We start from the raw sequence: 27,873 nt of genomic DNA, 5'->3' as shown, positions 1-27,873 counted from the left end.
GCCAATGACGACTAAAGCCGTCATTTGCATGTTTTTACTGTGTGGGCGTCGGAACGAGCCCCCGCGCCGTGAGAACAAACATCCCAGCTCTAAAGTCTATCTTCGTCCACATACGTCACACGTCATGTGATCAGGAAGCAGAAAATCCATGTGTTAGGAGATCGTTTTGAGCCGCTGCTGTAAAAAAAAAAAAAAGTGAGGCGTGAACCGGAAAAGCTTCTGCCGATCACAATTCAACAACGGTTTATGAAAGAACGGATAACGCTCGAAACGCGCGGATTCTTCCTGATCTAAGAGGTGAGTCTGCACTTTGTTTTGGTTGTTTTGGTTGTTTTGGCGTCGACGTCATCCTACCGCGCAACGTTCTGTGACTCTTTAAAAAACAGTAAAAACAGCTAGAAACGCTGGCAGCGAATGGCTTTAGCGATCAGGAAATGGCTGGCAGTGAATGAGTTAAGGGTTCAGCTTTAAAGGGAATATATAGTACAAATCTGACTTCCATGTTTGTCTCTACTGCCTTTATAAACACTCCAAACGTGTAAAAAAAACAGCCAGACGCTGTCTGTCTGTGATTGATTTCAGGAATTATGTGGATAAGACAGGCAGTTTCAAAGTGTCCCTTATTGTGATGTCACAATAAGGAAACTTCACAAAGAACACACCTTCCCCTGTTGGCACTGGAGGAGCAGCAGCTCTACTCTGAGCCCCTCCCCGATATCTGAGCCTCTCTCTTTATAGCAGCCAATCAGGGGGCATGGCCAGCAACCGTTAGTTTTCTTAAAGAGACAGAGTCCTGAAACAACTCATTCTGGAAGGTGCTGAAAATGTCATGAATAAAACTGCTGAGGTCACTTTTTGCGTCGGTTAGGGAAAGAGTTAGTGATCATTTTAATCAGAGGATTCATTTTTAAAGTGACTACAAGCGGCTCTGATTGCTTAACAAATTCTTCAGTCTTTATTGCTCTTTAAATCCAAATTAAAAAAACAAATTATCTTGTCTTTATTATGTTTGTACTAAACTGTAATCATATAATACAGAAAAGGTGGAGGCACCACGATGCCTCCAGGATCTGGAAAGAGCTTCAAGTCAGGCATCTCTTTCTCATCTTCATCAATAATTCATCCCTGTCTAAAAACATATAGTTTACGGTTTAATCAGCTGCTGTTAACTCCAACATGAACTCTGATCCCGACTCAGGCCCACCCAGAGCTGAACGGTTTGAGAGGAAAATACTTCCAGTGGCTGACAGAGACGGGCCAGCATGACAAGGCTGGCGAGGTGAAGGAGGGCCAGGGGGACTATCAGGGGGCCATAAACCTCTATCTGAAGGCCGGACTTCCCACCAAAGCTGCTCGCCTGGCCATCAGCCATCCGGAGATCGCCAGCAGCGCCGAGACGGTCGACCGCATCGCCGCCAGTCTCATCGAGAGACAGTTTTATGAGCGGGTGAGGATAAGCAGAGGGAGTGACTCACATCTGTGGCGGTTTTTCTAAATGAAACATCCAGAAAGTCACTAATGCCAACCCGATTCAAGATGGCCGCCTTGGCCAATCGACTTTAAAACACAAAAATGGCAGAAATTCAGTCGACTTGACAGATATTGAACAGTTATCACAAGATTTGACCAAAAGAAGTTAGATGACGGTGTGTTGTTTCCTAATCAGGCAGGAGATCTGTACGAGACGACCAAGAACTACCAGAGAGCTCTGGAGTGTCATCGCAAAGGAGGAGCGTTCAGGAAAGGTGAAACATGATTAACCAATCAGGTCGACGCTTCAGTCGAGTATTTAGTTCTTTTGTTTTGAGGTGAAGTTTCTCCATCCTGCTTCCTGTAGCGGTGGAGCTGGCTCGCATCGTCTGCCCAGGCGAGCTGAGGAAACTGGAGGAGTCCTGGGGAGACTACCTCGTCCAGCAGAAGCAGATGGATGCCGCCATCAACCACTTCATTGAAGCACGGTGGGTAGTGAAGAGGAGGGATGAAGGAAAAGGAGTGAGAAGACAAAGATGAGGACAGATGGAGAGGAAGAAATGAAACACGCAGCACAGAGAGCCAAAAAGTCCTATTTTAAATCATCACCAGGACCATCAAACAGACGAGATCTTTAAATATCCCCAAATATAGATGTGTAGTCAGAGCCCAGAGTCTTTAGTTTCCCCAAAGCCGAAACATCTCCTTGCACCAATAAAAAAACTAATGTTTTACTGTGAAATCAGAAAAGGTTTTTAGTTCAAACCAGTTCTTTTACTTTCACCAAAAGCTGCTACTGCAACATTTCTGTTTGGACACAAATACTCGTCTCTGCTCGCACCTTCTCAGCTGCACCGATAAAGCCATCGAGGCGGCGATCGCAGCTCGTCAGTGGAAGATCGCCGTCCAGATCCTGGACCAACAGGAGGACTCGTATGCCGGAAAGTTCTACCAGCAGATCGCTCAGCACTACGCCTCCACGCAGGACTACCAGGTGAGAGGAGGAGGGAAAAGTGTTGCTCCTGTACGGATGTCACAAATATTTAAAAAAATCCTTTTATTTTTGTCTACCCTCATATCATTCATGAGCACAGAAGCTGACTAAAACTCCTGTTTTAAACTCCTCCAGCAGCTCAAAGGTGCAGTATGTAAGAATATAATGAGAATTTTACAGTGAAAAAATCCCAAAGGAGTCTTAATGTTTCAGTCATTTAGGAAGGAAGGTTCTACTGGAACACATTTCATATCCAGCTGCTGGATCGTCAGTTTTTTTCCTTTCCAAACAACGAAAGGAGGGACCTAACCGTCAAATGTGGCTGATTGTGTGGGCAGAACAGGGGCGCCTCCAGAAAATTTAGATAGAGGTGGCCAGATGGGGCCAAAGAAATGTTTGGGGTGGCACACCAAATTGGTCCTTGTGGTAATTCCTGGAGAATTTAGCCTGCAGCGATGTATTGCATTATTCATTTTTATTTAACAAAAGCAGTACATATCCAAAACATTTAACTTAAATTTAACAAACACAAACATTTTAGAAAAATACATTTCAGTTATTTAAAATGTTTTCCCAAATTGAATTAAAAAAATTTTTTTTTAGGTTTATTCACCTGTGTTGCTGTGTTCACAAAAAAAAGGAAATACTATTGAGATAAAAACATTTTTAAAATGGTGAGCAGCAGAAACATATGTATATTTTTTTATTCCGATTATTTCTTTACTTATTAATTGAAATATTTTTATTTTGTTTTACAATTATGTCTTGAATAAACAAGATTAATATATGGTTTGATTGAACATTAATATGATTTGTTAACACCGGCTTTTCCTGGGGAGGGCAGCAATTTTCTAGGGGTTGCCATGGCCACACTTGGCCACCCCTTGGGGGTGCCCTTGGGGCAGAAAGGGGATTTTGTGAACATCGTTCATCCACAGGTGAATTTTAAAGGTAGTGAGAGCGTTTGAACCTTGAATCGTCTTTGTTTTTTACCACTTGGGTTTCTTCTCTGTTCTTCTCTGAGGCGTGTCTGCAAACGTCCACATAAGAACCAGTTCTAACGTTCGCCTCTGTCATGCTGTGGATTGATTTTTCATAAGTTTGGTGGTTTTAACTATAAATGTGATCATTTCTCAACACAAAACCTCCTGAGCATGACTGCTGCAGCTGAAAAGAAAATGAGAGAAGCTGATGTAAGTCATAGAGAACAGGAAGCAGACGATGGTGTTGATGCACACGGTGTGTTGTTCTGGTTGTGATGAGTTCAGCTGAGCCAACCAGCCTCCACACGCCGTCAGCCTCCGAAAATAGCATCCGACTGCAGTCAGATCGCTCTATGGGCACATTCACAGAAAGTAATTAAGATAACAAGCTCTTTGCTCTTTGACGTCTGGAAGATGCCAGAAAGTGCAGCTTAGTGTAAATTATAAATAATAAAAGAAACACACGCGTCAGGTGTTTATCTGTTTAAAAAAAGATTCTGAAGGAAAAGTGACTAAACGATTTATTATCAGAACAGGAATGACAAACTCTTTCGTTTGAGCTGCAGCTCGTTATTGCAGATTTTGTGTAGTTTTAATGCTGCAGAAAAGTACAAGCTGACCAACATGCATTTATATATATATGATAATGTGGTGGTTTTATGTTTGACCTGCAGGTGGCAGAACAGCTGTTTGTGAAAGGGGGTCATTTTAAAGAGGCTGTGGACATGTACACTGCTGTTGGACAATGGGAGAAGGCTCACAAGGTCAGAAAGGACTCACTAAAGGTCATCAGATACACATCATTATTTGTTAAATGCACCTCATGATGGCCCAAACCAGCAACCCTCCACCTCCATGCTGACAGCTGTGCCGATACGCCTTTGGCTTTGGCAAACATGCTGCTGTGCATTATGGGTAAACATTCTCCCAGGAGTCTTGTGGTTCATTCAGATGACGAGATCAAGTCATACCTGAGCCCTTTATCGTTAGCCTGCTAACTGAGACCAGTGGAGTCCCAGATGAGCCCCTGGGGTTTATCGCCCTTTCTTTAGGTGTTGACCTCTGACCTCAGGTGAATTTTGGATCGTCCACTCATATAAAATGTATATGCTGTCTTTCTTTCTGAAGAATGGTGGACTCCAAAGGGTTAACTCTTCTCAGATTGAGCAGTTCCTTCTCTAAGGCCGATGTCTTTCCCTCGTGTGTTAACACATGCATGTATGCTCCAGACCAGCAAACCAACCAATACCTGCTTTTGCTCTCAGTGACGAAGGACTTTTATCACACACAACTCTCCCTTTTAGATTAATTTTGGGTGTTAATCTGTTTTTGTGCAGCTTGCTGGGAAGTGTATGACGGAGGAGGAAGTTACAGCTCTGTATGTCAGCAAAGCTCAGGACCTGGAGAATGATGGAAAACTCAAGGAGGCAGAGAGGTGAACTCACTCAGGCTAACTTCTCACTGCCATCAAACGTCCAGAACTCAACTTTTATTCATGTGTTTGTCTTACAGGCTGTTTTCTGCTGTGAACCAGGCAGACCTGGCCATCACCATGTACAAGAAGAACCGGATGTTTGATGATGTCATTCGTCTGGTGGCCAAACATCATCCAGACCTGCTGTCAACGACTCACCTTCACCTGGCCAAGGCAACGCGCGCGCACGCACACACACACACACACACACACACACACACACACACACACACACACACACACACACACACACACACACAGGCTCACAACGACATTGTGACATCATATGGTACCAGCTAACATTCTAGGGTACCTCTTAGCCAATAGCGATGGCAGATTTAAATTCAAATGCAGTGCAGAGTTTTTACCTGACGACGGCACAACACTGACAGTTTTAGGCAGAAAATTAAAATTTTAACTAAAATGCACTGAAGTGCATAACTACTGACTACACGTGTCTGCAGCACGATTAGACACACGTGTATATAGTTTATCAGGAAAATAAGTTGATTTGGGGGTGACTTGCTCTTTATATTTATCAGTTGCCATCGCTACGTAGGGTATTTCAAGCTATGTGGCAAAAAAGGTTCCAGAACCAAAATCTCAGTTCCATGAGTGTAATGTGATGCTCTCTCTGTGCTTAATGTGACACTCATGCTGATGCTTTTGGTAAATATTCTTTTTTGCAGGAGTTGGAGGATGAATCCCGGTTCAGGGAAGCGGAGTACCACTTGATGGAGGCTGGAGAGTGGAAGATGGCCATCCTCATGTACCGGGACCACGATATGTGGGAGGATGCGCACAGAGTATGTTCATCACACCTGTTTGTTTTGAAACACCTGTAAACTGAACTCTGGTGTGTTTTAAACCACTTGCATCTCCATCCTGCAAAGAACAAGTTCTTGTTTGTTCGTTTTACTTTGGCCGTGTTCGAGATGAGCCACTGCTGCACAGATTAGACCACCGGTGATCGGCGCGCAGTGCTTGCCGGTTAGATTTGTGTCCGACTTGACGCCGACTTGCTCTGACGTCATGCATGCGTAGGCAACGATAAACTCGAGAGATCAAGGCAGCTGCAGATTTTGGAGCAAGGCGCTGCAGTTGCTCTCCACCGGCTGCAAAACCTAGAGGATGACGGGAAACGCCTGGCTCTCACCTGATCTAAGATCTGATTGGTTCACATTTTGATCCGAACATCCGGTGGTAGAACATGAAATGTTAGTTGGTCACATGTATTCTGTAAATCATGTAACGTTGATGATGACAACTATATAGGCCATAAAGAGAAATGTGTTTTGTGTTCTTTTGTCACGTTTCCTACGAGCACACTAACAGCTGATAACCTTAACTTATTATTACAGTCATGTCTCCATATACAATATATGATATCCACAAGCACGTGAGGGTGTGTTTCAGCTGCTAACAGACTCCAGAATTAAAATAAAGAATTAAACAAGTATGAACGCTAACGCAATATCTTCTTCATCCATCATCACCTGCGAGCTGAAATCTGTCCGACTTAAACGCCGACTTTCAGCCACTCCTCCTGCTGCGTCCGTCTGTTTTCCAGGTGAGGTGCTGCTCAACTCGAACAAGGCCTTTGACTTTAAGCCCCGCCCCTCCACGTAAACAATTCTGCTGACTAAAACCTAAACGCAATATAAAAACAACTGACCAGCACCCGTTTTCCTGTTGGAAGTTGACTGAAATGTGTTACTGGTTTGAACACACCATAAACAATTTGTTTGTTAACCCTCTGGAGGCAGGCGTTGCAGATTTGGAACGTTAAATCCTACCTACCTGGTTACCTCCACACACGTATTTCAGGAGCATTTTTCAACTCAGAAGTACCCCTGAAGAACTTAGTTGTTCGTCCTTTTATCAAAACTTATTTAGAGCCTGAGAGGGTAAAATCTCATAAAAACGAGCCTGGTCGTCAAAGACAATGAGAAACACATAAAAAGTTTGCTTTCTTTTTTGAAAATTGAAGAACAGATTAGATGTTTAGAAGCACTAGCTGCTGTCAGATGTCTTTGTGATAAATAAGCAGTTACGTCACTCCTCAGGTGGCGAAGAGTCATGGAGGCGCTGGAGCCCAGAAGCAGTTGACCTTCATGTGGGCCCAAAGCCTGGGAGGAGAGGCCGCCGTCAAGCTGCTGAACAGATTCAGCCTGCTGGACTACGCCATCGATTTCGCTACTAATAACTAGTGAGCACCCAGGCAACACGCAAAAACAAACCACAAGACTTTAAGTCCTTTGAGACACTTTTCTGCTTTTTTCCCAGCTTTTTTGACTTTGCCTTCGACTTGGCTCGTCTCTCACGTAAGGAGAAGATTCCCGACATCCACCTGAAGCAGGCCATCTACCTGGAAGACGAGGTGAATCTGTCACATGCATCCATCTTTCGGCTGTATCAAATTAGTCCCTTTATACAACCAGCAGCCACAGAGAGAGGGGGGTGTTTACAGGCTTGATGTGATTAGAAATCAATGTTCAACACTTTGTAATGAGGCCCGGCTCATTAAAACCCGTTTAACACCTGAGAAAGTCTGCTCCCATCAGAATACAGCTCCAGCTTCTATTATCATTGTTAGAAATGTGATCAGCTGCTCAGTCATATTATCACCACCCAGGCTCAGCTGCCACTGAGAGCATTAATCCTTAAATCTGACATGTTTCATTTTCACAGGAAAGGCTTCCCGAGGCGGAGGTCGAGTTTATTAAAGCAGGAAAACCAAAAGAAGCCGTTTCTATGTGAGTCCGACCGCCTTAACACACTTAGACACGAGTTTCACTCTCAGGCCGACAGTCAGAGGCTCGACTCTGGTGCAGCGGTGAAAAGTATCAAGATCAGAGAAAAAGGAGAATTCAACAGGTTCTAAGATTTAACAGGAAAAGGTTTCAACACACGACGTGTCTGTCACCTAACCCTCTGCAAGCCTTCCATTCACACGCACTCCTCACACATGGTAAATGGTAAATGGCTTGTATTTGTATTGCGCCTTCTTAGGGTTCTACAACCCCCCAAGGCGCTTCACAACACAATCAGACATCCACCCATTCACACACTGGTGGAGATGAGCTACGACGTAGCTACAGCTGGCCTGGGGCGCACTGACAGAGGTGAGGCTGCCGAGCACAGGCGCCACCGGTCCCTCTGACCACCTGCAGCAGACAGAGCGGGTTAAGTATCTTGCTTAAGGGCACAACAGCAGAATTCTCTGGTCAGAGCCGGGATCGAACCTGCAATCTTCCGATTGCTGGACAACCCGCTCTCCCTCCTGAGCTACTGCTGTCCCACACATGGGTTCGAGTCTCGCAGCTTGGGGTCATCATAGAAAAGCAAACTGGAAAATATAAGCATGGGCCCGAAGCTCGGCGTGGGTTTTTAATGGTAGGGCAAGATGAGCCTGAAAAAACCCATTCAGCCATGCTACATTTAGAAAAAAACACAATCCAAAGATCAAACCCCTTCCCTCAGGCTCCACCCCATAAGCCACCCCCCCTGAGTAGAGGGAAATGCCGGACACAAGAGATACTGTGAAAGACCCATAAAACATAACACTACCTTACCTGTTCCACTTGTTGTTGCATCTTTTCCGTCATAATTCCCGACGTAACGCACCTACGTAACAGCCTCTAGGCTTCTGGCTGACTCCTCACGGTCCGGGGCCGGTCTGGACTTCTCCGGTCTCTCACCTCACTGAAAGTTCATAATAGAGACGCAACAGGGACCTAGATTGGAGATCTACTGGAGAGAGCTGTGTTTGTTACACTGGAAACCCCCTCCGCCACTTCTGCTGAGGCTACGTAACGAATGCTAGCTACTACAGGTAACCCGGCTCTGGATCCACTTCCTGTTCAGCTGCTCCAAGCTGACGACGCGGGATTCCTACACACAGAGGGGCGTGTGCAGAGGGGGGAGGGACGGTCAGATGGATCAGGATCCAGTCATTAAAAATGGGACCTTCACAATGACTGGATGAGGGTTTTAGAATGTTTCAGAGGTGATTCAAATTATTCTTTTTCTTTGGACTAAACATTCAATTTATTGGATTTCAATGAATACGGCCAGAAAAACATCTGCTGCTGCACCTTTAACTCACAGTTTATCTCTACAACCTATGTGTACAGTGGCGGCGCCAGGGGGGTGCTAGGGGTTGCTATAGCTACCCCTGGATAAGTCATTGCACCCCCAAGTAAATATTAGATTTTTTTTTTTACAATTTAATTTTAATTTAATGTGTGGATGCTAAAACAGGAAATTGATGTTAACCTTTGACCTCATTTTCCACCTGTGAACGAGAGAAAGGTAGAGCTAGTGGTTTTTGTTGCCCACATTTCCACGGGTTCAGTCAGAAATTAATGAATCTTTGGAAGTGATCTCAGACCCACAAAAACCTACAGATCTGGATGAAGAGAGTCGACCCTCAACTGCTGCAGCAGTCGAGGGTTTTGCCACTGGAAATGCTAACACTAACCTTAGCTACCTTGCAACACTATAGATGTTTTTCTGTGTGGCTGTATGTGTTTATGATTTCATGGAAAAGTCAGCAATTGTTTACATGTTTATGATGTATATCAATGATTGTTTCAGGTGTTGTTGAGGTTTTGTGCACGCATGTGTATTTGCTAGTGTTGAAGGTGTTTTAGAGAACAATATGTACGCATGACCACTTCCTTCATTGCACCCTCAATAAAAAGACTAGCTCCTTCATAGCACCTGCAGAAAAACATTTCTGGAGCCGCCACTGTACGTGTATTATTTACGGTGGCCCTGAAGTGCAAATCACACCAACAAATCACTAAACACAACTACAAATTGAGAAGCACACAAACAAATAAGGATCACACAAACAAATAAAAAAAACACGAAAAAAATTAGAAAAACACAAAAATATTAAGAATAACACAAAGAAATTAAGAAACCGGAAAGGGGAGGTACCAGTCAGCCAGTTTCTTTGTGTTTTTCTAAATTTGTTTGTGTTTTTCTTAATTTGTTTGTGTTTTTCTAAATTTGATTGTGTTTTTCTTAATTTATTTGTGTTTTTCTTAATTTGTTTGTGTTTTTCTTAATTTATTTGTGTTTTTCTTAATTTGTTTGTGTTTTTCTGAATTTGTTTGAGTTTTTCTTAATTTATTTGTGTTTTTCTTAATTTGTTTGTGTTTTTCTAAATTTGTTTGTGTTTTTCTTAATTTGTTTGCGTTTTTCTAAAATTGTTTGTGTTTTTCTGAATTTGTTTGTGTTTTTCTAAATTTGTTTGTGTTTTTCTAAATTTGTTTGTGTTTTTCTTAATTTGTTTGTGTTTTCTTAGTTTATTTGTGTTTTTCTTAACTTGTTTGTGTTTTTCTTAATTTGTATGTGTTATTTTAGATATTTTTGTGTTTTTCTGATTTTTTTGTGTTATTCTTAATTTGTTTATGTGCTTCACAATTTGTAGTTGTGTTTAGTGATTTGTTGGTGTGATTTGCACTTCAGGGCCACTGTAATTATTGACTCAAAACTGGAACACAACTTTACAGAATAAACATCTGGTTTCATAAGAAATCTATTAAAACTATAATTTATTTTGTAGTGACTAAATCATGATTTACCAAAGGTTGGCATGTCTTCGTATTTTCTAACTTTCCTAACTTAGTTTGCTAAAAAACTCAAACGAATTAATGACCAAAAGTTTGAATCCAAACAGGAAGATGTCGATAGAGTTTTTAGTTCTGCTCCCGTGGGAACGTCTGTGTTTGTGCGGTTCAGGTACGTCCACATCAAGGACTGGGCCAGCGCTCAGCGAGTGGCCGAGAGCCACGATCCGGAGAGCGTTCCCGAGGTTCTGGTGGGCCAAGCCAAGTTCTGCTTCGAGCAGAAAGAGTTCCAGAAGTCCGAAGCATTCCTGCTCCGAGCGCAGAGACCGGAGCTGGCTGTCAAACTCTACAAGGTGAGTAAACGTTTCTATTTACCGGGCTTTTATTCTTTTAATGCTTTTATTTATTAGACGTGTGCATCTGGTACCAGGACGCAGACATGTGGAGTGATGCCATGCGGATCTGTAAGGAATATCTCCCCAACAAACTGTCAAGGCTGCAGGAGGAGTATGAAAGGGAGACGTCCAAGAAGGGAGACCGGTGAGATTATCCTAATCCTAATCCTTAACAACCATTTCTGCTCTCTTTATCACAAAATAATCTACCTAGAATTTCAAAACACCCGAGCCATGAAATCACCTAAATGATGAATAAATATCAGACTGGTCAGGACAAATAACTATTAGTGTTTCTACTTTTATTCATTTTTTATTTTACACGTCTATGTCCACTCGCTGGAAATGTTTATTAATGTTTGTGTTGGATTCTAGAGAAAGATCCAGATGGATCAGTGAACGTAACAAACGCTTAGAGCAGCTGAATGATCGGCTTTCTCCTTGTGTCATCCCGTCCGTCAGGCTTGAATAAAAAAATCTGATTTCTTTTCTGTTAGTTTTGATCCAAACTACAAACAACCAGCCCTCAAATGAAAAGAAAACCCAACAGATTCCTGCAGCAGCTTGTAGATCCGACTCGTCTGTATTTGATCAGACTTTATTCCCAGTTTCCTATCAGCAGCTCCATTTGAAGCTTTATTAAAACACGGCTCGCATGTTTTGTGGAAAACTCCCAACAAGGAAGAGCTCGTTAGCGAGCAGACCAGCAGCCTTCAGCTCGCTCCTCCTCCTGTTGCTTTAATGACTGGTGGAGAAAACATCAAAAGTCGCCAGTGGAGACGGACGAACATGAGGGTTAAAGTGGAAAAGAGCAAACCTGAATTATTCCTGCTACTGGGATTATTACAGTCATCCAGATTAGGTGTTTAATAGGGGACCTTTGACTCCTTATATTTCTGTTTCTACTTTGTTGTTTTTTTAAATCTTGATTTATTTTAGTTTATTTTGGGTTGCATTCACCATCAGATGGATGCCAACATAAAGGGTCAAATGGTTGGATGACTGAAATGTTTATTTTCGACATAAGACAACAAATCTTAAAAAGAATAATTACATGTAAATGTACAAAAATGTTATTTATTTAAAGAGCAAGTCACCCCCTACCAGAGTATTACTCCACCTCCACTTCCTGTTTGAAAAATGCAACAAATACTGTTGCCTAGCAGACCGAGAGGGCGGAGCCGCCAACAAATACACACACACACACACACACACACACACACACACACACACACAGGATCACAAGGACATTGTGACATCATATGGTACCAGCTAACGTTCTAGGGTACCTCTTAGCCAATAGCGATGGCAGATTTTAATTCAACTGCAGTGCAGAGTTTTTACCCGACAACGGCACAACACTGACAGTTTTAGGCTGAAAATGAAAATTTTAACTAAAATACACTAAAGTGCAAAACTATTGACTACACGTGTCTGCAGCACGATTAGACACACATTTATATAGTTTATCAGAAAAAAAGTTGATTTGGGGTGACTTGCTCTTTAAAATATGAATTTTCAGTATTGACACATATGTGAGGTCGGTCATTTCTTTTATTTTGAACTGGATATGTCCTGAACCCGACTCTGACCCCGATCTCGACTCTGGTCTTGGTCCTGATCCTGATGGGTTGTTGGTTTCAGGGGTGTGGAGGCTCTGCTGCAGCAGGCCAAGGAATGGGAGCAATCGGGAGAATATTCCCGAGCTGTGGAGTGCTACCTGAAGGTGAAGGATGACTCAAACATGGACCTGATGGAGAAGTACTGGATGAAGGTAAAAGACTTCTATAACCTGCTCAAGTTTGTGTTTTATTCATTATTATGTTTTCCCTGCTTCAAAAGGACTGTTTGGGTCAATAAACAATAATCAATAAATCCTCTGAGGAGTTTAAAAAGATCTATCTGAGTCTTTTAATCAGAACTTTCCTGATTGAGCTGTTGGACAACCCAGAATCCCAGATGAGTTTCCATTTGAAAACGGTGGCTCTAAATGTTCCAGTAAACACGACCTAGTTTATTTTTTATGCTCAGAGATGTTTGTTCTGTTTCTTCTCTGCAACACCAACAAAACCCAACAAACAGAGGAAACGTAATGGTGTGTGTGTGTGTCTTCAGGCTGCAGAGCTGTCCATCAAATTCCTGAGTGGAGACCGAGCCGTGGAGGTGATCAAGGTCGTTGGGCCGCGACTCGCGGAGCTCGGGAAGTTCGATGCTGTGGGTGAAAACGCCGCTCTGCCAGATCCTTTCGTGACCGACCCTGTTTCACCTTTCGGTCTCTGTTTGTGTTGAAGGCGGCTGAGGTCTACCTGAATGTGGATCTCATCAAAGAGACCATCGACGTCTTCATCCAGGGGGAGAAGTGGAACAAAGCCAAGAGAGTTGCCAAGGAGCTCGAGCCGAGGTTCCTCAAGCGCACAAACGCACACACGTTACCATGGTTACCACACTCAAAACACACACACGAATCAGAAATGAGAAATACTCAACGTCTGATGCTGCTTTTGTGCAGATATGAGAGCTACGTGGACCAGAAGTACAAAGAACACCTTAAAAACCAGGGCAGAGTAGAGTCTGTGAGTATTGGTGCAAATTTGAACTAAAACAAGCCTTCAGAATCATTAAAAACAAATAATTGGTGCATGAATGTGACATATTTCACTGAAATAGAACAAAATATTTCAAATAAACAAATATTTTTTCCTATTTCAGACCAGATTTCATTGTTGGAGACTTTGTGGGGTTTCTTGACAGCTTTGCAACATTTTTGCACATCAGAAATGTTTATTTTTTGCTGATGTCATTCAACAAATGCAAACAGGACCAGATAGAAGGTCTAAACTTCCAATTAGAAGCTTCATGCTGTGTTTGGTGGAAATGACAAGCTGTTGTTGTGACTGTGTTCAGCTGGCGGGTGTGGACGTCATGGCGGCTCTGGATCTGTACGCAGAGAAAGGCCAGTGGGAGAAATGTCTGGAGATGGCGTCCAAACAGGTAGCCAGCAGCCAATCAGCATCTATGTGTGTTACATCCCTACTCGCTTTAGTTACCCAGAGTTTAAACGTAAATAAAATCTATAAAAGTTTAGGATTATTGAAATACGATTCATGCTTTGAGCATTTTTGTTACAAGTCTAATTCTAAACCAGTTTTACTGGAATTATATTAAATGATTTTTTTATCAGGACATCTTTGTTTTGCTCATTTATAAAAGAAAAGAATTTAGTTTCATTACCTCACACAGTTCCATCAAATAATAACCTTTTATTAGTGGTGACTAATATTGTTACATAATAACTAAAATAGGTAACTTTAAATTTCATTTACTAATTAATTATATCTTCATTCATGTTACAGACATTTTAACTTTTATATTATATTATATTACATTAGATTACATTACATTATATTATATTATATTATATTATATTATATTATATTACAGTATATTATAATATATTATAATATAATATATAATATATAATATATAATGTATTATATTATAATATATTATAATATAATGCTTTATAGCTTTATAGCTGCTTTTTAAGGCGATGGCCCTGTTTGATTACCTGGATATGCTTTAGTGTCTTGACCAGGACTCCATTGAAAATGAGGTTTTTAATCTGAACGGGACCTTCCTGGTTAAATAAATAAATGATCTCCTGCAGCCTGAAGCAGAAATGTTTTTTTTTCTTTCTCAGAACTTTAAGATCCTGCATAAATACATCGCTCTGTACGCCACACATCTCATTAAAGCAGGGGAAGCTGTGAGAGCTCTGGAGTTATATGTACAGCACGGAGCTCCACCCAACCCTCAGGTGAACACACACACGCGCACACACACACACACACACACACACACACACACACACACACACACACACACACACACACACACGTGTTGTTCTACAGCCTTAAAACGTCAGAAACATGTTTGTTAATTTTCAGAACTTTAACATCTACAAGCGCCTGTTCCTGGATCTGATTAACCTCCCAGACACCGACAAGCCAGATGCTTACCGCATGTGGGCCGACCTCAGGAACTTCCTGCTGCAGCTGGTAAATCCCACCTGTGTAAAACAAGTCACCTGGTCCCGTCCTGCAGTAACCCGCTGAACGTCCTGATTTCAGTGTGACAACGTGTCCAAATCCGCTGAGGCCAACTCTCCAGCTCATGAGGACTTTGAACAGATGCTGCTGATCTCTCACTACTTCGCCACTCGATCTGCTACTAAAGGAGTGGAACAGCTGGTACACAAGCTCTGGGTTTGATTAACCAGCCTGACCCTTTGGTCCCAGCTGGCCCACATGTCTGAACCTCTGATCAGTCTTTGATGATTCATGAAAGGATTCTGTCTAAGTTTTGCTTTTCAGTTTTTCCTCTGCTGTGTGTATTTGTAGATGAGCATATCGGCCAAGCTGTCGGTGTCTCTGCTGCGTCACACTGACCTCATTCCTGCTGATAAAGCTTTCTACGAAGCCGGCCTGGCCTGCAGGGTGAGAAATCCTTCATTTATTCCAGTTACAGTTGCTTCTATTGATGGGAAAACTCTTGATTCTCTCAGTAAATGGATGTAAAATAACATTTCCTGAGTTTTATGTACACTACTCACAAGCATTAAAGGAACACTTTTTTATTGGGCCTGGCATGAAATCAATTAAACCTGTCTGATAATTTCCTGGTTGATTAAGCAGCTGAGGACATTGTTAATCACTTTCAGCTGTATTGGTGTTCATGGACTTAACGACAGGTGCACTAAAGTGGCAACAATTACAAAACCCTCAAAACAGGACTGTTTTTTTTCTCTCTCCGTGTCCTGTCAGGCTGTGAAGCAAACAGAATTGATGTCTGAATGCTGGTGACAAGCCTTACAGATTTACTCTCACCCCTCCTTTCCACCGGAGCCGTCAGCAGCACGTTACTGCAGCAGCATGTCTTGCTCGCGTATGCTGCTGCTTGGCCCTTCCCACGAGACGCGAAGCAGCAGGGGAGCAGCTGTCACCGACAGAGCACGAAGTCACGCGACATTAGCAAAATCACGCGTGACTTCGTCAGTGAACATAACAACAAGCAGGAGTAATCACTTCAGTAATCAACCTTTCGTCGTCCATTATGGAAAAACAAAGGAGACCGCTAGCTAGGTGATAACTTTTTTTTTAAGTAAAGCAACCGGAAGGCAGTACGTTTCTTTATTCTGAAAATCTCGGGAACTTGACCTGTTTCAGAAGCGTATCGCGTAGAAAATAGAACCGTGCGTAAGGGCCGCAACATGCTGCTCCTGAGACGCGGCCGACTCGCGCTGCTGACGGCTCCGGTGGAAAAGGTTCTGTTGACCACAGCGGTTCCTATCAGCAGCTACGATGTGCTGCTGCAGTAACGCGCTGCTGACGGCTCCGGTGGAAAGAAGGGGTCAGGTGGAGCATCAAAGCGTCTGCTTTTAATGTCACGCCTGATACTTAAAACTTTATTGTTATTGTTTTTGAATGCTTTGTAATTCTGACCAGACACGGAGATAGAGGTGAAAGAGAAGGGAAGAGACAAAAGTGTGTGTGTGTGTGTGGGTGGGTGGGGTGGGGGTGGGGGGTGGGGGGGTGGGTGGTCAGAGAGGTGCTGATACTAATACTTTTGAAGCCTTCATGTTTTCTTATGCTTGAGCTAATAAATGGTAAGTCTGAAAGCTCTAGCTTATTGCAAACTGTCTGTTCTATGTCTAAACAGGACTGGTTTAACATGTAGAGGTCATTTCAAGTTTCTCCCTCTTGATCTTTTTCGGCTGGTTTTCCACTCGTGCTAGTTTTGGCTCTCTACTGGCAGTATGAGGCGATTCCTTAACCCTGCAGAAGTTGCACAGGTTGTCCAACTTCTCCAGGATGGTACGTCCACACGTGCTGCAGCAAGAAGGTTTAATGTGTCTCCCAGCACAATCTCCAGAACATGGAGGAGATTTCAGGAGACTGGCGGTTATTCTCGGAGAGCTGGACAGGGCTGCAGAAGGTCCCCAACCCATCAGCAGGACCGATGCCTGCTCCTTTGTGCAAGGCGGAACAGGCTGAGCACTGCTCGTGCCCTACAGAATGACCTCCAGAGGGCCTCTGGTGTGAATGTCTCTACCCAAACAATCAGGAACAGACTTCATGAAGATGGTCTGAGGGCCCGACGTCCTGTAGTGGGCCCTGTGCTCACTGCCCAGCACCGTAGAGCTGGACTGGCATTTGCTCAAGAACACCAGAATTGGCAAGTCCGCCACTGGCGCCCTGTACTTTTTACAGACGAGAGCAGGTTCACCCTGAGCACCTGGGATAGACGTGAAAGAGTCTGGAGAAGACGAGGAGAACGTTATGCTGCCTGCAACGTCGTTCAACATGACAGGTTTGGTGGTGGGTCAGTGATGGTCTGGAGAGGCATATCCATGTAGGGACGCGCGGACCTCTACTGCCTAGGAAATGGTGCTCTGACTGCCATAAGGTATCGAGATGAAATCCTTGAACCCTTTGGCAGACCCTACGCTGATGCAGCAGGTCCTGGTTTTCTCCTAATGCACGACAATGCCCGGCCTCATGTGGCAAGAGTATGCAGGCAGTACCTGGAGGATGAAGGAATTGAAACAATTGAATGTTCTTCACGATCCCCTGACTTAAACCCAATAGAACATCTGTGGGACATTATGTTTCGGTCCATTAGGCGGCGCCAGGTTGCTCCTCAGACTGTGCTAGAGCTCAGGGATGCCCTCACACAGATCTGGGAGGAAATGCCACAAGACACCATCCGTTGTCTCATTAGGAGCATTCCCGGACGTTGTCAAGCATGCACACGAGCTTGTGGGGGGCCACACAATATACTGAAAAGCAATTTGAGTTGCAGGAATTAAGTTTTTGAAATGATGGACCAGCCTGCCACATCTTCATTTCACTCCGATTTTAGGGTGTCTACACAACTGAGCCCTCTGTAGGCTGATAACTTTTATTTCCATTAAAAGACTTGGCATCCTTTTGTTCCTAAGACATTGCCCTGTCGTTATTTGTATAGATATCCAACTTCATATTGAGATCTGATGTATCTAATGTGTTTCTTTAAAGTGTTCCTTTAATTTTTGTGAGCAGTGTATATTATTTGTGTTTAAAGAGCAAGTCACCCCCTACAAGAAACTTACTTCACAACTTACTTCACTTCCACTTCCTGTTTGAAAAAGGCGAACAAATGCTGTTGCCTAGCAGACTGAGAGGGCAGAGCTGCTAACAAATACACACACACAGGCTCACAACGACATTGTGACATCATATGGTACCAGCTAACGTTCTAGGGTACCTCTTAGCCAATAGCGGTGGCAGATTTAAATTAAAATGCAGTGCAGAGTTTTTACCTGACAACGACACAACACTGACAGTTTTAGGAGGAAAATTAAAATTTTAACTAAAATGCACTAAAGTGCAAAACTATTGGCTACACGTGTCTGCAGCACGATCAGACACACATTTATATAGTTTATCAGAAAAAAAGGTTGATTTGGGGGTGACTTGCTCTTTAAGTTTCCCATCTCCTCAGTCAACACCTCATCTGGGAACTTCACATTCACCAGTTAGACTTTTGAACAGGACAAGGGTTGTTTTTCAGACGAATCCTGACGGGGTTTGTTCCATTTTCTTCATCTTTGCAGGCTGTTGGCTGGAAGAACATGGCCTTCATCTTTCTAAACCACTTCCTGGACCTGTGTGATGTGAGTCTCTGACTTCTGCTGATCCACCCTGACACCATCAGCAGTGGGGTTTTTCTTCTTCCTTCTCTGATCGCTCACTTCCTGTCTGCAGGCTGTTGACGATGGCACCCTGGATACTCTGGATCACTCTGACTTCCTAGATACCGACATTCCCTTAGAAGTTCCAGTTCCCACCAAACTATGTGTCTTTGTAAGCAGAACCGCCTCCACCCGTCTCACCGGGAATTACAGGCTGAGGGATGGAGACAATATCAGTGTTGTGCCACAAATCAGATCTGGTGCAGTTATTTTTTTCCTCCGGGGTTTAAATAAGAACAAATGTAGCTTTTCTAGATTCATGAAGTGTTTCTGTCAGCTGATCATCGGCTGTTCCATCCATCTGTTTCCAAGCATTCAGGCTCACAGGAGTCTTGACAGGGCGAGGCGAGGCGTGGGACAGATCTCATTTCAGAGATCAAAATGACCTGCTGGCTTATTTAATACATCTTATGAGGTTTATTATCATCATCATTTATAAATAACATTCAGCGCTGATGAACAGCTTTTGTTTACACATCATTCATAGTATTACTTAGGAACCATTTGAATGCTTCCTTTAAAATGCTAGTTAACGTTAGCAAACACAAAAACACGCACAACTCCTCTAACGTTCCAGTTATCCAGCTAAATCTGGGCGGGGAGTCGTAGATACCGGGAAGAACTCGTGATATGTTGTTTAGATCAACCCTGGCCTTTTTTTGATTTTGAACCGCAGTCACTTGCTGTGTTTTATGAACTGCAGGGCACCCAGCGGGAGCAGATCCGTGACTGGGTGCTGATGGTGTCGATGGACCAACGGCTGGCGCAGGTTCTTCCTCAAGATGAAAGGAATGCGTACGAAGCTTCTCTGGTGGCGCCGACGACGGGAGTTCGCTCTCTGCCTTGTGTTCTTACGGGTAACGAGCACCACAACCTTTTTAGCCGTCATTTTAATTTGATTGTTTCAAAATGTATATTTAAAGCTGCTTTCCAGAGGTTTCCTCTTTCAGAAATTATGTATGATTTGTCAGAAATCCGTAAAAGTGATTATCTCATCATGTACTGTGATATACATGGTGCTGATATACGGGCTGCATGGTGGCGCAGTGGTTAGCACTGTTGCCTCGCAACACGAAGGTCGCAGGTTCGAGACTCGGCTGCAGCCTTTCTGCGTGGAGTTGCGTGTTCTCCCCATGCATGCGTGGGTTTTCTCCGGGTACTCCGGTTTCCCCCACAGATCACAACATGCCCTATAGGTTAAAAAAAAATTGTAAGTCGCTTTGGGTAAAAGCGTCTGCTAAGCACATAAACATAAACATAGTATAAGCAATACGTCTTTTTTTGTTTGTTGCTAAGCTCGCCCCCTGCCCGGCAGAGCTCTGTGCAATAGGAAACTGAGCGCCAACCAGAACTAACCAATAACATTAGACTGCCGCTTAGATGCTTCAAATTTAAGGAACATCTTGGCTGATGCAGAGTTGATGAACTTTTCACGGACAAGAAAGTCTCTAAAATATAAAAATATGAAAATACAACATGACATGAGATTAATACTCGTAAAACAACGTGTTTTAGCTCCGTTTGTTGGCTACAGAAGCACATTTATAAACAGAAACATGAAGTTGCCATCTTAAAAAAAACAAAGGAACAGCGTTTTTGTGTGATACGCTTGTCAGCCACTAGATGGTGCATTGGATAAGTGAAATACTCCGGAAAGAAGCTTTAAAGGCAAAGTGAGACAATTTTTTTTCCTACACAGGAAACTAAAACTAAAGCCTTCCTCCTCCACAGATTTAGGAATTCAGCCAATCAACATTTCTTTGTTACTTCTGAGTCCCTGAAAGGATGAAAACATGATTTATTCAAGCGGTTATTGGTAGTGAAGATCCCTGACTTCTGGATTTGTGACGTTTCTGCACCGAACAGGTTATCCGGTTCTTGGTGGTAAAATCGAGTTTTCATCTACGGGGAAAGCTGCCAACAAGGAAGACTGGAACAAATTCCTCATAGCCACAAAGGTGAGAGAGCAATGCTGATCTATTGTTCTACATTTGTTAAATAAATATATTTTTACATTACCAATATTAATCTCTATCTAAACTCTAGACTCAGCAGGAGATTTTCAGTTTTGTAGCATTTATTTGGCACCAACGAGTTTGAAGTTGGTTGTAATTTTTCCTGTGTCCACTAGAGGTCACTAATCTATCCACACTGCTCCTTTAACCAACACCAGCTAGTTTTCTGACACTTTAGCAGCGTTTCCATAAATAGTGGGTGTTTTTCAATGCCAAGGAACCTCGCCTTGATGTCTTGGCCCCGCCCCGGTTTCCTAGGAGATACGTCATCGGGAGCCACCAAGACGTGTTCCAATGTTCATGTTCTACCGAGGCGTGTGTTCTCCGTTTGTTAGCCGTTTAGCTAGCTGAGCAAGGATACACGGGAGGTGTCTTGTAGCCTAGCCTTGGTCAAAAATTTACCCACAATACACTGCTGTATTTTTAAAAAGACGGCGGATCAGAAGCCGGGCAGCTACTTCGGGGACAATTTTCAAGTTTAAAAGTAAGTCAACTAATTTAAAATGTTTTTTTTTTTAGATCTAAAGAAATTATCTATGGTTGGTTAGTTGCTTAGTAGTTGCAGCTTCGGTGGTTAGCGGGTAGTAACTCGCTTATATTTTTAATTTAATAAACATATACATAATTTAAAAAGTAAAAGGCTCGTTATATATTTATATTGAAACTAATATATATGAAATATAACGTTATCTCCCGTGTCACGTGACGTTACGTCACGTCACCTCCGTGGAAGCCGCGGTCACGTGATGCAAGTCTGTTTCATTTAACCGTTTTCTTTAACCAAGGAAGGACAGTGTCCTCGTAAGCAAGGCGCCTGACATTGAGAAACACCCATATTTTGTGTCTGACCTTTATCTGTGTGTTTAATTTCCTGCAACTTCTTGGTTGGTTGTTGTTCTTCCTGCAGACCACTCACAGTCCCGAATGTCAGGACGTCCTCAAATTCCTCGAACAATGGTGTGGCAGTCTACCAGCATCCAGTTACTCCTTCCACTGATCCAAATGCACTCCAGCTTTATACAGAATTTATTTGTTTTATTACATGCTTTCATCTTTGTCAGAAACTACATTTTCTCCTCTTCTTTTCCCCGTTTCATGTCCGACTCGCCACCAGAATTGTTTGTGCATCGTTTATTAGTTTTTATTAAAGAATTTCTTTTGAAATTCATTAAAAATATTCAAAGCCTGGAAGATTTTCAGAACCGATTAAAAAATAAATAAATAAAAAGCTGCATTTTTCTCTTAAATTTTATGTCTTGTTTCAAAGCGAGACTTTATGGTACATATGAAGCAGCAGCTTAGCTTAGCTTAGCTTAGCTACAATGGGAGAAGTTTAAAATGATCTTTTATCCTGCAAACCTTCAAATTTTAGATTAAAAACATATTTATATATTAAAAGTTGCTGATTTGGAACTACTTCTAGCTTGACTGAATCTTTTTCCATTTTCAGTTTTATGGTATGCTAAGCTAAACTAATGAGTTTTGAACCAAATGTTTTATTATTTTTAAACGTTTTCAAGCTGCAGATATGAAATAGCAGGCAATTTTAAAATGAATGGATTAAAAAAAATAATTCAAAGCTTTCTGTTCACACTGAAAAAAGGATTTTCAAACCTAAAGAAAGTATGACATTCATTAAACTCTGCTGATTCTTCAAAGGACTATTTAATGTATGTAGAGTGTCATCTTTTACCAGTGAGAGTGTGTTCTAAAGCCAGTAATGCCTTTAATGTGTGTTTGATATGTATTTTATTTCATTAAGCTCAAATAAAATAGTTTTCAAACTTAGTTTTTGTTATTTTGTCATGCCCCCGCTCCAGCCAAGCCCCGTTTCCCCAGCAACCTCATCCATACCACCTGCCTCGCATTAACTCCTCAGATCCACCTGCAACACTCTATGTAACACCAGGACTAACACCAAGCCTGTGCCAGATTATTGAAAGCTCACACCATTAAATTCTCCAGCACGCCAACCTCTGCCTGTACCGTAGATCCTGACCTCGTTTCTGTTCCTCGACCAACCCACGTGCCTGCTCCCTGCCTGGATTGTTTTCTCTGCCTCTGACCACCTGGATTCTCAACCTCGGATCATTATCTGGATTCTGCCTCCTGCCTGCCCCTTCTCTCTCTGGTTTTGACCCACGCTTCCTCCTGACCCTGCCTCGGCCTTGCCCACCTCTGGTAAAACCTAGTTGTGGTTTCCTTTTAATAAGGACATTAATTAGCGCCTTACTGTGTCTTGGTGTCCTCACGGTTCCCCAAGTTCTGTTCTCAACAGATTTTCTGTTGAGGATTACAGATTAGCAGAAATGTTAACTGGTCAAGAGAAATGGATTTAATCCAAATTTTACAAGAAAATCCTGCATCAAAGAGTTTTATGACCTGTAAAGTGACATACATAGTCCTAAGACTAAAGGTAGAAATTAGAGCACAATAATTATATGGGAAAATTTAATGACATTTACTTCAAAAATGCTGGGTAAATTAAGAGTCCATGAGGCTGGAGACATCATCAATGTGAATGTTTGAATCAGGTGGACGATAAACCTCAGCACAGTAGAACAGGTCCTCATGCCCAACTTTAATCAGCTGTAGTGCAAAGGGAGAAAAGCGAGCTGAAGTTGCAGAGTGACATGGAAGATGGTCTCCAAAGACAACAGCCAACCCTCCTCCCCGACCGAAGGAAAAGCCTCTGGCCAGACCTGCTGCCAAACTTCAGTCAATAATTTCAGTCAAACCCGATAAGTTAATATAACTCAAAATTTTTGGTGAAACTGATTACATAAAAATGTTTAAGTAAATTAGACAAAAAAATTAAAGTTTAATAAACACGTTTTGTTAAGTAGATAGGGATAAATATTTTTAAGTGGCACTGACAAATGTTTTAGTGATTTATCCACATTTTGGGTTAAGTATTCTACTTAATATTTTTAAGTTTCAAGAGCAAATCTTAATTTAGTGCAATACACAAATTGTTGTACTATTTTTATGTATTAATATTTAATTTGAAAAGGTTAACTTTTTTAAGTTACATGTACGCAGTTTTACTTTACCACAAATGTCTGTATTATCTAGAAGTATTGTCTGTCAAATTGCATATGTACAGAAAAATTCAATCAGAAAACAATAAAACTTGTAAAAACACCACAAATTAAATTCCAGTTCAGAATGTAATGAATAATTTCAGAACAAAGTTTGTCTGACAGCGTGTCTTAACATTTGCAGATTGGGCTAAAATCCTCTTTTACCAGTAGCAAATGAATAGTAGACAATTTCTTTCCATCTATTTTCAAACAAAAAAATCCCTGGCAAGCCATAAAACAAAGAACTACAAGAAGTTACTGGAATAGTCAAAGAAATATCCAGGTTAAACACAATGCACAATATTAAATAATTTCACACCATATTTAACAGTATGCAAAAATAAATTAACAAATGTATTTGGCATTTTTATGTAAAAAAATTAAAAAGCCTCAGATAAAGTCCTCCATTATCAGACCTTAAAACTGGGCTACTGTCATCAGTGTCACAGTAGTCCTCATCACAGTCCTCATCTGAGACCTCATTGCGGTCCTCAACCCAGAACAGTTCCGGTTCTGTGTGTTGTTTCTTAAGGTGATGGAGTCTGGGAGGATTTTCAGCAGATGTTTGTCCCTCATTCCCAGAAAAGGAAACAGCTTTGGTCCAGGTAAGACATCAAGCGTGTGAATCGGGAAGTTTATAACATGGAACTGGAAGTATGAACAATAGATCTTCAGGCTGTTGGAGTAACGGTCCAGACAAACCCGGATCTTTTGGAACGGTAGCTCCAGTCCAGTGGAAGAACGTGAATGGAGCTGTATGGAGAGAAGGCTTTGTACTTGACTATCGCCCATAATCCAGACTTTGGGTCCAACCGTCTTTTTCTTTCGACAGACTGAAGCCACACCCAGAACCCAGTGCTGACTGTCCCCCACCTCCACCTCCCACCTGTGGACTCCCAAGTCTAAAACCCCTGGAGCTGAGGACCATGCAGGAGCTGTCAAACCTTTCTGGGTTGTCTGGAGGCGCTTGAGTCTGCCCCCGCTTTATGGATGTCGGATCTTCAGACAGCACGATTCCTGGATGAGCGGTGTTGGGATTCAGAGTCATTTGACTGTATGATGCTCTCTTGGTCCAAATGTTGAATCTCAGGTTTCCGAGGTGTTGAGCTTCATCTAGAAGAGTTCCTGAGGGTGGCTGCAGATCTGCTAGTGGGGGGAGCTGCTGAACACACTCCACTGTAGCCCTGTAGCTCTTCAGAAAGGAGACATCTTCATTCCTCAGGTCCTCCTCTGTGGTCCTGATCATGTCTGACAGATCTGCTTTCTCTCTCCTCAGAGACTTGATCATCTTCACCGTCTCAAGCTTGCAGCTCTTCTCCTTCACAGCAGCGATCCTGACCATCTCCTCCTCATCTAGAAGCTCACGGAGCCTCTTGAATTCCTTCCTAATCTCCTTCTTTGTGCAATGAGCCTGAAGCTTTGTGTTTTTCTGTTTCTTCGTAGTTTTCTTGAGCCTGATTAAAGTTCTTCAGCTTCTCCTTCATTTGCTCCAAGGATTCCTGAAGCTCCTCTCTGAAACTTTGTGCTACCTCGTCGATGGGTTTGAAGATGTGATTGGAATGTTTGTCTGACTCTCTGTAGATGAGACAAGCTGATTCCTGATGGTCCACACTGCAGAACTTTTCAGGACTTTGGTCTCGCTCCAAAAAAAGGCCTCGCACAGGTTCTTCAAGGCCAAGTTAGTAGGAGGGTGCCGACTTTCAAATATGTGTTCACAGATGGAACATTGGCGCTCTTCTTTCCTGCTCCACCATCCTTGAAGGCAGGAGACACAGAAGCTGTGGCTGCACGACAGAAGAACTGGATCTTTGTAGACGTCGTAGCAGATGGGGCAGCAGAGGTTCTCATCTGATCTGGAGGCCATTTCTTGTCTGAGAGGAGCAGACAACATTCAGGAAGATGAAACTTGTCTGATGGAACCAGTTTGAATCCTGGTTTTGGGAAGACTCACAAGCGTTAAGATCCCAGTGCTCCGTCCTGAGAGACGGCACAGGTCTCGTCTTTAAACAGGAACAACTGGAGCAAGTAGGGAGGGACACATGTGGCACCTGTAATAAACCAGTTTGGAAGTTTCCATGGATGTTCCCACATTTCCTGAGGGCGTTTGGAAATCTTGATCCAGTGGAACTTTTCTAGTTTGAGTTTTGATTTAGTTTCTAAATTTTCAGTAAAAAGTCAAACTTATTTACTACAATTAGGGCATTTTTTTAAATTACTTTAGCAACTAAAAACCACATTTACTTATAAAACAATCCATATTTGTTCCCTTCAATAAAAGAACAGATGATAATTTAACTAAACTGCTGACTCAGAGCCTCAAGTCCCTTAAAGAGGTCCTTCGCTCATATTTTAATATACTGTATCTGCAGTGGCCTTTAGTGGGAATGCATGCCTTGTAAGTCATACTCTGGGGAAAAAAGCTCAGGTGTGCCGGTTTGAACATGGAGAACTCAGCCAGAGAAGCTTCAGATGACAGGATCTGGAGTCTTATTTCCTGAAATCTGGACATCTCTGCTCTGATTGGCTAACAGCTACACAACTCTACCACTGACTGTGGCTGTTTGCTGGAGTTGCTAATGCTAACAGTTAGCATCTACTAGCCCAGACGCGCTCTGCTGTTTCCTGGACGCTAAACCAACAACAGCCTTCCCCATCGTGAGTCCAGATGGGTGAGTCCATGAATGTTAGTGACAGCGTGACGTAGATCTGTCAGGATTTTCTAATCCTAGAGTTTCACCGTCTGTTTTCTATCCGAAGCTAATGCAGGAGATAGGTGTAGGAGACTATTTTCATGTTCAGCCTGCATGAAAAGCTCAGTTTCAATAAGTTAAAAAAAATGGTTTCTCACCTCTTTAAAGACCTGTTTAGTGTTGGAAGAAAACCTCTCCTCCCTGCAACAATAAACACTAATAACTAAATTAACTGTTTAAATCCCACTTTATACCATTAGACTCTGATAAGACGCTTCCTAAATTAAACCTGCATGTTGAGCCTCAAGTTTCAGCTTTTATTTTGAAATTCCTTGAACTAGTTTTTTAAAATTCTCTTTAGTGAGTGAACAAATATTCTGAGTCATGAATTTAATTATTTTATCTCTGAATAGAAATTGTTCAAGCTTTATTCAAGTAACTAAAATAAATTTAATCTATGATGGAAATTTTGTGGCAAAATATTAAATATTTGTACTTTTTATTTTTGTACAAATGCAGAAGAGACACAAGCTAATCCTGATTTAGGTTTTATTTCTTTTTTGTAATGTACAATATTATTATGAAGTATGAACACTGGGATATAGTCAATTTTATTTACATTCAGTGTAAAAAATAAAGAGACCAAATAAAGATTTTGTTCATTTATTCTTCAGATTTCACATCTAACACTGTTCAACATTATTGAGTCACTGAGAGGAAAAATTGTTTTAATAAAATCAAACAAAAACAAAAATCTATAACTGAACATTTTAAAACATCAAATACCGATTTTAAACTTTGTTTTTGGTTCTTAAAACATTTTAAACAATGAATAATTTTAAAATAAAAATACATAATATAGACTAGCCAAGTCAGAGTGGTTGTTGGTGAAAAAAACATGTACAACATTTTTATTTAAAACAAAATCCTCAAAATGTCTCATGTTCCTGCAGAACTTCACAAACACTTCCTGGTTTTGTTGTATACAGTTTACAAGATCTGTATAAAAAATATTGGAGAATAATAACTCACTGATCTTTGCTTTTAACCCTTTAAAGGCCGATACATGAAATAACACTTCCTGATAGACTAATGCTAATAAATCATCATAGAAAACCTTTTATTGTTTACAAAAAAACAGCAACAATAATAAAAAATAATTGGTGTTGAACCTGCAGTACTGGTATCCTTCACAAGGGGGCAGCAGACATGAGCTTGAGGAATGAACTAAACCTGTTAAAGAGGCGGAGCTCTAAGAAATTCAGATAAGAAAAAATTGGCTTTAAAAGGTTTAATCTTCTGCCATAAACACCAAAAATGTTTTTATTAGTTGTTCTGTGAGATTCTAGTTTTAAATGTGCTTCACAAACAAACCTGTAAGAAACTCATTTATTT

At 41.9% G+C, this 27,873-nt stretch overlaps 1 protein-coding gene and 1 pseudogene across 1 annotated transcript in view; one reads left to right on the top strand and one right to left on the bottom strand.

Annotated features, from left to right (window-relative positions):
• Positions 1 to 21,861, top strand: part of ift172 (intraflagellar transport 172) — a 46,651-nt gene extending 24,790 nt beyond the window's left edge. The window contains exons 22-48 of the mRNA XM_015947749.3: positions 1,199 to 1,447; positions 1,667 to 1,745; positions 1,838 to 1,958; positions 2,320 to 2,464; positions 4,122 to 4,211; positions 4,785 to 4,882; positions 4,960 to 5,095; positions 5,611 to 5,727; positions 6,988 to 7,130; positions 7,208 to 7,301; positions 7,613 to 7,677; positions 10,676 to 10,856; positions 10,934 to 11,043; positions 12,543 to 12,672; positions 13,014 to 13,112; positions 13,190 to 13,299; positions 13,408 to 13,471; positions 13,803 to 13,889; positions 14,599 to 14,715; positions 14,846 to 14,956; positions 15,029 to 15,148; positions 15,299 to 15,394; positions 18,553 to 18,612; positions 18,704 to 18,802; positions 19,394 to 19,547; positions 20,557 to 20,648; positions 21,613 to 21,861. Of these exons, the coding sequence (XP_015803235.3) occupies positions 1,199 to 1,447; positions 1,667 to 1,745; positions 1,838 to 1,958; positions 2,320 to 2,464; positions 4,122 to 4,211; positions 4,785 to 4,882; positions 4,960 to 5,095; positions 5,611 to 5,727; positions 6,988 to 7,130; positions 7,208 to 7,301; positions 7,613 to 7,677; positions 10,676 to 10,856; positions 10,934 to 11,043; positions 12,543 to 12,672; positions 13,014 to 13,112; positions 13,190 to 13,299; positions 13,408 to 13,471; positions 13,803 to 13,889; positions 14,599 to 14,715; positions 14,846 to 14,956; positions 15,029 to 15,148; positions 15,299 to 15,394; positions 18,553 to 18,612; positions 18,704 to 18,802; positions 19,394 to 19,547; positions 20,557 to 20,648; positions 21,613 to 21,702 (3,057 nt within the window). The 3' untranslated portion in view covers positions 21,703 to 21,861. The remainder of the gene's footprint in view (positions 1 to 1,198; positions 1,448 to 1,666; positions 1,746 to 1,837; positions 1,959 to 2,319; positions 2,465 to 4,121; positions 4,212 to 4,784; positions 4,883 to 4,959; positions 5,096 to 5,610; positions 5,728 to 6,987; positions 7,131 to 7,207; positions 7,302 to 7,612; positions 7,678 to 10,675; positions 10,857 to 10,933; positions 11,044 to 12,542; positions 12,673 to 13,013; positions 13,113 to 13,189; positions 13,300 to 13,407; positions 13,472 to 13,802; positions 13,890 to 14,598; positions 14,716 to 14,845; positions 14,957 to 15,028; positions 15,149 to 15,298; positions 15,395 to 18,552; positions 18,613 to 18,703; positions 18,803 to 19,393; positions 19,548 to 20,556; positions 20,649 to 21,612) is intronic.
• Positions 21,862 to 22,600: 739 nt separating this feature from the next.
• LOC139061898 (E3 ubiquitin-protein ligase TRIM39-like) lies at positions 22,601 to 25,714 on the bottom strand (annotated as a pseudogene).
• Between the last annotated feature and the right edge of the window lie 2,159 nt (positions 25,715 to 27,873).

The sequence above is a fragment of the Nothobranchius furzeri genome, chromosome 2 (assembly GCF_043380555.1).
Source record: "Nothobranchius furzeri strain GRZ-AD chromosome 2, NfurGRZ-RIMD1, whole genome shotgun sequence".
In the NCBI taxonomy this organism is placed as follows: domain Eukaryota; kingdom Metazoa; phylum Chordata; class Actinopteri; order Cyprinodontiformes; family Nothobranchiidae; genus Nothobranchius; species Nothobranchius furzeri.
This window is presented reverse-complemented; position numbering and strand designations above follow the sequence as displayed.